Source organism: Gavialis gangeticus, unplaced genomic scaffold (assembly GCF_001723915.1).
Source record: "Gavialis gangeticus isolate Ggan-Ray unplaced genomic scaffold, GavGan_comp1, whole genome shotgun sequence".
Lineage (NCBI taxonomy): Eukaryota > Metazoa > Chordata > Crocodylia > Gavialidae > Gavialis > Gavialis gangeticus.
Genome location: NW_017729027.1, coordinates 33,159,662 through 33,169,978, shown reverse-complemented (window position 1 = coordinate 33,169,978; position 10,317 = coordinate 33,159,662). Strand labels below are relative to the sequence as shown.

Here is a 10,317-nt window from a genome sequence, read left to right as displayed (position 1 = left end):
GCCTTGCTGCTGGCCTTTTCCCCCCCCCCCCCCTTCTCCCTGCAGGTAAATAGGGAGGGGGTGGAGGGGAGTGGGCCCGGGCCCAATGTGGTGGCGGGTGCCTGCTCCTCCCATCCCCCTGCCACAGCCGGGTAGGCCTGGGCCTGCTACTTTCCTGTGCCCGGCCACTGCAGCAGCCTGGCTTCTCCTCACCCTCGGGCCCGGTTCTCCCTGCATCAGGCCCGGGCCTGCTCCTCCTTTCCCCCTGCCACTGCGGTTGGGAGGTGAGGTGTGAGCCTGAACCCCAAGCAGCAGGAGGGAAGTGGGGGGGCTGGGGCTTCATCCCCCCCGGTATTCTTCAGAGTGTTTCAAGTATGGGGATTCTGAAACCGCACTGAGGGCTGGACAGAGGGTGGGGGAGCCAAGGCCAGCAGCTAACCCACCCTGCTGCCTGCAACATATAGAAAAGTGGCAGCATGGGGCATTAGGTGGTGGCACTTCATCCCCCCCACATGATTCTTGATAGGCAATTGGCATGTGTATGTATGTGTGTGTGTGTATGTGTATATCTTGGAGAAGTACATACTTTGCTCAACTGCATAGCACAGTGCCAGTCTCAGTTTGTTGTTTATTGCTTGTTTAGGCTTGGCAGAATTTTGTTTTTGTCTAAAAAAAAAATTAATGGCTAAAATTGGTATTTATCTTCAATCATGTCTATTGATTTTTGTTAGTTTTTATTGATTTAAATTTTCAGGATTTCTCAGGTGGGGGGCAGACAATTAATCATGACAGTATGCTGTTAAAAGCTTTATAAAATCCATGTTAAAATATAAAAGGTAAATATGTATAAATCAGTAAAGAATACCTGATCATGCAGGAGCTAGGTTGGGTTCTCTGGAAGTTTGGCTTCTTCCTCAATCATGCAGGGGCTGGGCTGGACTGGGCTCACCAGGAATTTGGCACCTGATCCCCAGCTGGGATCTCAGCTGAGTGAATGGGTGGTAGCACCAGGCTCCTAGCTACAACAGCCCTGCCCCTCCAATGCCCCTGCTCCCTGCCAGCACAGCCTGCAGCTCTTGGTGTGTGAGTGCGTGTGTACACGTGTATCCACTTGCAGCACCTTCTGCCCCCAATTTCCCTACTCTTGTCCTGAACTTTTTTTTTTACGTCCCCTTTCTATAATATTTGGTGACTACCAATGGAAATATTTTTACATTGGTCTGTGGGTGTCAAGGCTAAATCAGTGTTTAGCAGTGTTTGTCTAAAAATCAAATCCTGACACGCCTATTTATGTGGCAAAAGGCATAGTTATATACAGTTATGTATTAGTTTTATATATGTATACATTAAAAGTAATGTGGTACATGACTACTTTTTTTTCAGACTACTTTTTTTTCAGTATTTATAGTGTCCTTAAAAGTTAGTTGAAGATGTCTTTCCTCAACCAGTATATGGAAAAAAACAATTTTAAACTCCATTATTGAAACTGTAGGATGAATTGTAATTAGTTTAGCATATTTTTCTTAAAATAGATTGCAGTAAATTTGGCCTTGTGTATTCATACTAGTCGTCTTAAAAATAATACTGTTTAAAGGTCTTCTCTTTCCCTCTTTATCTCATGTATTTTAATTTATTTTTTTTAATACTCTGCATGTCCTTTTACAGCATCTGATAAAGTGAGCTCATGAACACTTGTGATATAAATAAAATAAAATATGGACCATACAGAAACTAACCAAAGAATGTGTGGAACCTCCAGCTTAATAGAGATATTCTTGTTTTCAAGCTAAACGTGGTTGTAGCAGCAAGGGTCAGAGGACCAAAGGTGGAGCTCTAGCACAGTCACATGTATTTGCTTTGTCAACTGAAAAGATATCATGTTTGTTTTAACTGAAGAACTTAAACCTTCTCAGCAATTAAAATACAACTGTTTTGTTTTAGATTAGTGAAGAAGTTAAAGAGAGACTCAAAGATGAGCTGTTTATGTCAACTCCTGGCTTGAGTGCAGAAAAAGGAAAAGAACAGGCCTTCTATAAAGTAAGTTGGAGTTAATGGAAAGTGTCAGCATCTCTTCCTCTCTTTTGTAAAATGTTAAAAAGTCATAAGAACTCTCCTCACTTCCTGAAATTGCAGTAGTAGTCTTCTGTACTTGCTTATAGTTTAAGATTTTGTTTCTACACCTCAAATTGGAAGGCAAGTTGACTGATTCAGGCTTGCTTACTAGAGGGGGTGGTGGTAAATGAGGTAGGTTTCAGAACTTTCTAGACTGGATTAGGGAAAACCATCAAAAGGACTTCAGGTATAAGTCCCTCCAGAAACTATTTCAGTGGTTTTCAGCCTTTTAAGACTCCAGTTACTACTGGATAGACTCAAGGGAATTCTTGGAAAGTGTCAGGTTGTAGTTTTCCATCTGTTTTTGACAACATAGTCAAAGATAGTAGGGCAGTTCTTTTGTTGCAGATAGCTCAAAGACTGCAGCAGGTTACTGTGGATTCCTGTTTGAAATTTCTGGGTTTATCCTGTGAATAATGTTTGCATATCTAAACAGTGCTAACATTGCATGGCACCTCACAGCACCCAGGAAAGGATACGAAGGCATCCTAGTTGAGAGTGACTGCTCGATTTATCTTGTATCACCCACCACAGATTTCTGCCTATGGGCAACAGAAGAGGGATGATGGCATGCATCTGCATTTAGTTTGGACTTAAGTGGCTAGGAGACCCAGGGATGTAGGGAAGCACTTGTTGCAATCTAACAAAATACAGCTGTAATCTGCTTTCCCCCTATACTTCAGTCTTTGCTCCAGCCATTTTAGCCCTGGTCTACTGGTCAGCGTTAATAACAAGGGAAAGATTGAATGTATTTTCAGCGGTCCCTTTCTAAACACTTTTATGTTTCCAGTGAATAAGTTAGAAAGTGGGGAAAAATACAAACAAGGCCCTGGGAAAGGAGGAGAAACTGAAAAACTTTCTATTTTCTACTTGTTAGATACAACATTGTATCAGGAAAGTCTGAAAAAGAAGCCAGGGTGTTTTGAACAGGTTTCAATTCAAACACAACACTACATAAAATTTGAAATGTATTTATTATTTCTGGTTAACCCAAATATCTCAACTTGGTTTCTTGAGGCTAGAGATGTTGATAAATGCTGGGTTTGCTTTTATTTTCTTGAAGTACTGAGAATTGATATTGGCTTTTCTACACAATTGATGCACTTTTGTTGTCCACAAGTTATTAGAATCTTGCTTGAAAGAATCAGTTGCCTAATAAGGTCAAAATCAAATGCCAAAAACATTATACCCCATGCATTTCTCATCAGTAATTAATATCTTGATAATCAATACTTAGTAGAATCAGAATCTTAAACTAAAATCTTAAATTTCCCCCCCTTCTTGCTATTAGAATCAGTGAATGAAATGCAGCATAATACCAAAAATGTACAGAGTTCCTTAACACAACTCTGCATCGCCTTTTCACTGTGCTAGCTTGGCTGCCAGTTACTAGAATCGCTGGTTATTAGAGTCCGAAGTGCTCTTCCAAGTGTCATTCTAATAACCAGTGGATAATGTCCCTTGATAATATTGGTATCAGTTTTGATATAGCTCTTTTAGTTTTGTTTCTAAGGTATATCTTTTCTTTAACAGTTCTATTCTCTCCAGACTTGAATAGTTTGTAAATGTAGACTTGGTTTAACATGACTATTTTTTTAGGTCTTATTTCTGAAGTTCGTTTCTTTCTCCTCATCTCTAAATTCAGATTCCTCTTCAGGATGCCCAGGATTTAATTAGAGTAAGAAGAGTTTTACTTAATTACGGATTTGCACTCGTGCCACATCAGGATATGGTTGTAATTATCTTGAATAACTATAGAACGAAACTCTCTAAAGCCCTGGCAGTGAGTATACATTTTTTCCTATCTAATTTTGTACCTTTTGAGGTCCACTTGTTAATTATGCAGTAACATACATAATGGCCCTCCAGAATGTTTCTAGCAGACTGGCTTCAATCTGCAGAATTCCAGCTAAGTATTATCAAAATTAATTACAGAGCTTAAAATAAAACAATAAAAATCTTATTGTGAAGATAAGCTGAAAGAACTTGATTTTAAATAGCACTCTTAGCTGTGTGATACACAGGTCTCCTAGAGGTGTAAAGATTTTTATAATTATTTCTTATATGGATGTAGTATAGCTATTACTGTTGACTTGGCATGCATAACAGGGCTTAAATCATTTTTTTATATTACTCTGTTTTGCTGTGGTTGGTGAAGACAGGAAAAACACATTTAAGGTAGTTATTTTAATTAAGAATTAAAGTAATATTTTGTTACAGTTCATTACAACCCCTTTGCAGGCAAAATACATTTACATTGATGCAAGGGGATTTAAATGGGACATCAAATTCTAGTGTAAGTACCTACATCAAATATCCCATGTGACAGTTTTTTTTTATGACAGTAGGTTGCAGGGAACAATTAAAATGTTGTAGAATTAGGGACTGCTTCTGTACAAAAGCCTTGGTCACAAAATTGGCAGCCTTGCAAAACATACTTAATAAAACAGGCAATGTATTTTCTTTAATATATTCACAATGCATTTTCTTCCTATGTTACTGGTACATTAGACTTACTGTTAAATGCAATTTATGTTGGTTAAACTGTGAAAAGTAAAAATGAGATCGCTTTGGGAGAAGCTGTGGAAAGTATACCAATTTTCTATTAATTCAAATCCTTAAGGGAATCTGCAGAAGGAGGTATCTGATGTAACATATAGTGAAAATAGTGCAGTTTTAGGCTAATGTTGCCATTAACACTCTACATTATAATTGAAGCAAGAGCCACCCTTTTTTGGGTCCATGAATAATATTCTTGAAAGCTAAATAATAGTCTAATTAAAGCAATTGCCACAAGCTTAACGGTTAGGTCAGGGGTGGGCAAAGTATGGCATGTGGGCTGGATCTGGCCTGTGGAAGAGCTTTTGTTTGGCCCACGGTAGGTCCTGCCTGGCCCAGGAGCCATTCAGCTCATGGTGCATCCCACCACCTCTAGGCATGCAGGTGGGGCTGGGGTGGCTCCATGACCAGACTCCATTTCCTGACAGCCCGGGAAGCAGTGGTTCCTTCTGGCTGCCACCAGCCCGATGGAGACTGTCTGGGGCCCACCTGGGCAGGGCCCAAACCCTGAGCTGAGTGCAAAGCCCCAGCCTGAACCGTGGGGGGTTGGGGTCCCTGCAGTGCCCACTCTGGACCTGCTTGCCCCAGCTGTGATGAGTGTTGGTGGCAGCCCTGGCACAGGCTCTGGGTCCTGCTTTTTCCAGCTGCCAGTGCTGCTCATCATGGCTGGGTTGGTTAGGTCCAGAATGGGTGCTGCAGGGACTCCAACCTGTTGTGTGGGCTGGGACCGGAGACCGGGGCTGTGCATTCATCTCAGTGCTTGGGCCCTGCCTGTGCTGGTCTCCATGGGGCTGGGGCTGGTGGTGAAGGCAGCTGGAAGGAGCCGTGGCTGTTTCCTGTGCCTGGGCCACTGCCACCAAAGCTAAAGCAGCAGCTCCAGCCCCTCTTCAGGATTGAAAGGTGGCTCAGAGGTGGTGCTGATGGTGGTCAGGGCTTGGGCATGGAGACCAGTACAAGCAGGGCATGAGCCCTAAGCTGAGTGCACAGCCCTGGCCTGCCCCATGTGGGTGATTGGGGTCCCTGCAGTAACCACTCTGGACCCACCTGCTCTGACCATTATAAGCAGTGGCAGCAGGGAAAAAGAGGGACCTGGGGCTGCCCTGTGGCTCCTCTCCTCTGCCACCAGTGCTGCCTTTGGGATACCCAGAGCCCCCATGCCTGGCAGGGAGAAGCCGCAGGGCAGCCTTGGTGCCCACACCAGCCCACTCACACCCATGCCAGCTCCCCACCCACCTGCAGCCCAATCCCACATCAGGAGGTTTGGTGAGCTGTTCAGTGGGGGTGGTGCTGAGCTGTCCTGTGACAACTCCCTAAACCTCCCTATGTGGCTTGTGGACCCAAATAATTGCTTGCCTGTGGGTTAAGTGATAAAAATTTTGATTTTTTTCTGCTTTTCAAATTCACTGCAGCTTTTCCTTAATTTTGGTAATCTGAGTATGTTCTGTAACTATGCCTTATTTACTTGGTACAGGAGAATGCCACTTGTAGTTTACATGTATCCTGTTGTTTATAATATTTACTGTTTTCCATATTGGCTTTTATTGTAACAACCTTTCCTAAAGTGATAACTGTTTGGGGAAATAAAAGTGTTATTTTTGTTATATCTCCAAGGTCACAACGTCTTTACTTTACAAAATATTTACAATATAGCTTGAGTGTGATAAAGGTCAGATTGCTGCAAAAAAATTGCCTGGCTATCCTCAAATGATTCCTGGAAGTCACAAGAATCCTATCTTTGTTTACTATAAAATTTCACTTGATTTCACTTAAATAGAAATGATTTTGCAGTTATTTTAAACTGATCAGAATTGACAGCATGACAAAGGAAAAATATACTCTGTTAAACATAACAATTCTTAAGTTGTGACATGGACCCTTCAGTAAGTCTTAAGGAGAAGGCAGATTATTTTGCTTTAAATAATGATTTTTGAAAAAAAAAATATTTAAGTAAGTTATACATATCATTTCTAACTAATGACACAGTTCATTTTAATCATAGTTGCTCAGTACTAAAATTGAAAATTAAGAGTATTATGTGAAAGACTTGCAGGTGGGAGTGCATATGAACTTATAAAATACAGACAAATTTTATACTTCCAAATTTCTTAGCATTGTAAGAATGAAACCGACTTTTCTGTTGGCATAAGATGCAATTTTAAGGATGTTTTGACTTTTCTATTTAATTGACGTTGAATGAAATTGACATCTGAATTGGAAACCTGGATACACTGTTTTTTTCAGACTGTTTAAAAGTTAGCAGCTGAAAATATACAGTTTCAAAAAAAATAAATTAGTTTCTTATTTGTCTATATTCCTGGTCATAAAAAGATTTTGAAGTCCTGATGAAAACTCTTAGGAAAGTCTGCTCTTGATTTTTTTTTTTTTTTTTTCTTCTTCTTCTTCCATTTGACACATGGGGAAGACGATGTAAAATTGTTGACTGATAACAAAATTCAGTGGGTGATCTCAAAATAGAAAGCTAGTTTGACATATGAGCTATTGCTGCCTGCTTTGAAATTTCCATTTCATATATCTTCAAAAGGTACATTGGCCTCTTGCCCTAACATTTGAATAGTATTATTGATTTCTATTTGACTTCTGCTGAGGAATCCTGCTTCAGATTCTTAGTGCTCTAGAACCTTTTCCTGAAGTTTATAAGCCTATAGACACCAACACTTTGGGGCTTTGTTTGTTTTGGGATGCCGTTAATAAAGTTGAAGATTTTGAAGTTTTTATGTTTTGGACAGGCAGTCGTACAAGGTAAGCATGTCATACCTTTTTATGTTTGCCCATAGGAAACAACCATGTTTACTCTGCTGCTGGTGGTCTAGCTCTAACTATAATAGCTGCACTTTTTGGACATCTCTTAAGATATTTACTCCCCAAGAGTGAGACGCTTTTCCAGGTGGTGCATCTTGAGTTGTGGCTGTCAACCTTTTTTAAGCTCAAGGCACAGTGTAAAAATATATAACCATACTAGTCCATTATGTCTGCTGTAGACATAGCCATGGAGAGTCATCACCTACCCTAGCATGCTGTGAGTGCAGAGGGCAGTGAACATCTTCATCCGGCCTGCCTTGGGTCTCTCAGTTTTGAATTTGTGGGTTCTGTGGGGCTCTTGAGAGAGGGGGAGATGGCATGGTCAAGCTGGAGGCAGCTTTGGTACAACAGAGCTGAAGAGTTATGCAGATGAGGAAATAGGGGCTCTATCATGGTATCAGTGAGAGCCCATTGCTCCAGGGGGAGTCTGTTCTGGCTCCTTGGCTTCCCTGCACAAGTGATTCCTGGTCATTGCCTGCCAGGCAGCTTAGCTGGTACCTGAGGGTGCAGTTTGCCCAGCACTTTGGAAGAATGGCAGGAATGAAATTCCCAGGTGGGGAATTGACACTGGAGTCTGGAGCCATGTTGTGCCTGATAGGGATGGCACTGACTGCACTGTGTGCTCCCCAACCTCCCAGAGATGCAATGAGTAAGACTTGCAGCCCAGGGCAGTATTTCTCAAACCTGGTGGGTGCGCTCATGCCTCCTATGAGTCTCCTCCACCTCCTGTGGTGTAGCTTGCTATAGCGTTTCCCTGTTTGCTGTATGCTGTGCATTTCTCTGCACCACTCTGCAACACCCAAGCTGCATGATGCCTCCCTAGCCCTCCCTCAACTGTACTGAGGGCTGCTCTTATGACCTCTGCTGCAGCCATCATTTATTCTTCATAACTGATTTCTGTAGGTAGCAGCAATGATCAGCAAATTGCACAGAACAGGCAGAAGGGATGTGTGTGGGGGAGTGTGAGAGTGCCCACCCGGCTTAGAAAACACTGGTCCAAGGCACAAGCACATGGAGGGGACCTGAGCATGCTCTCTGTAAGTTGTCACCTGGGGTTTGTGCCCCCCTTGCTCACCTTAGCTATGACATTGGGACTCCTTCAGGCTGGGCTGCAATGAAGTGCTTTCCCCTCTACAGAAGCTGCTTCTTTGTCCAGGCTTGAATGGTGCCTCCTGGAAACAGAGTGTAACAGGGGGCCTGCTCATTTCATGCCCCGATGCCAGGGGGCGCTATCTGCGGCTCCTTTCCTCCCCTACACCGCAGCCGAAGCCTCACAGATGGCATCTCGATGTTCCTTTAATCACCGGCCCCCACACTGGGCCCCAGAATCCTCTTATTGAACCCCACCTAGATTCTTCCTGTCAGGCGGCCTCTTTTGCCGTCAGACCGGGCAGCATTGCTCCCTGAGGTGGTTCCCCTTTGGGTGTGGTCCCCCCACCAAGACCTTCGGCTCATCTAGGGCTGACCTGCCTCCAGGCCCTCAGCTCTTTGGCGTCCCTTGGGGTGGGCCCCCTGGCCCTTTGACCCTTCTGGTCCTGGCCCCAGCATGGGCCAGTCAGGGGAAACCCAGACAGGCCTGAGTCTATGGCCCTTTTCTCTCTACAAGGGTCCACTCTCTGGGCCCTCCGAAACAAAGGGGTAACCCACCCAGTTGCCACTGAGAGCCCCACGAGGCCACCCACTCCCGGCAGGGTGCAGCTTTAGGTCATGCCCAGGACTAGGAGCCTCCTATCCATCCCCTACAGCTCCTCCTTTACCTCCAGATGATAGCAGCCCTCTGGCCAGGTGGTATTGTTGCTTGGCCCCCAGCAGCAGAACTGCCCTGTTTATATGGGCAGCCCTGAATCTAAAATGGCTGCCCTCTTTAGGCACCTGGCGGCTGCCGGCTCCAGGCCCTTAAAGTGGCAGGCACAGACAGTGCCCTGCCACACAGAGGCACTGGGAAACTCCATCTGACAGGAGCAGCAGCGCAGCACCCTTGAAATGGTGTTGCAGCATCCCAGGTTGCTGCTATACCCCAGTTGAAAAATCTCTGCTATAGAAAGGGGAATTTAGTGTCTCTGCAGACACCATTCTCACTTGTTTCAGAGTTTGGAGGGAAACGACTTTGAAATTGTTTCACTTTTACACTGAGTTTCTTATTTCTTCATAAAGATCCTCCCCTTCCTCCCCACCTACATTTCCTGTTTGTTCAGGAACAGGTCAGGTTCTGATAGTGATGACATGTGACCCATAGTAAGGAATGATGTCTAGTACATTTCCCATTTCCACTGTTTTGGGTGGGGGGGGAGGTGCTAAAAAGCCTCACAACTTCTGGTGAGGTTCTCTTTACCTCTTGCTAATGCAGCAAGGTTTGGGGGGAATATTCTGCTGGAAACTGTTTAAAGAGAAGGGGAATTATAAAATCATTAATTTTCCTTTTATACAAAAACCCGTTAAAGGAATAATATATCATGTGATCCTCCAGTGCTATGGAAGACCAAGTAAAAGCATCATTCAGATGATTATATTGAAGAAACAAAAAGAAATAAGCTTTGCAAGGTCTTGAAAGGAGTAATAAACACCAACTGGGAAGAAACAATTAGCTACTTAATATTACAAGCCTTGTTGATAGTTACTAAGTATTGCAAATATATTCTCATTTCTCCAGTAGAGAGAGTGTTTAGAAAGGTGTGGTGTAGTATGTCAGGAGAATCAATTGCCTTTCAGTAAATTTTTACTTGGTATCTTCTGGTTAGCTATTAAGGAAGACACTGTACATATGCATATAAGCTTCTCACACCTCGGGAATTGGCTGAGTAGACTGCATGTTGCAATAAATGTAATGTCTACCTTGACCTCTACTAA

General features: G+C 43.2%; 1 protein-coding gene across 1 annotated transcript in view; it reads left to right on the top strand.

Annotated features, from left to right (window-relative positions):
• Window positions 1-10,317, top strand: part of PRIM2 (primase (DNA) subunit 2) — a gene marked incomplete at its 5' end in the record, with an annotated part of 329,364 nt that overhangs the window by 69,975 nt on the left and 249,072 nt on the right. Inside the window, 2 exons of the mRNA XM_019520338.1 lie at window positions 1,921-2,016; window positions 3,737-3,874. Of these exons, the coding sequence (XP_019375883.1) occupies window positions 1,921-2,016; window positions 3,737-3,874 (234 nt within the window). The remainder of the gene's footprint in view (window positions 1-1,920; window positions 2,017-3,736; window positions 3,875-10,317) is intronic.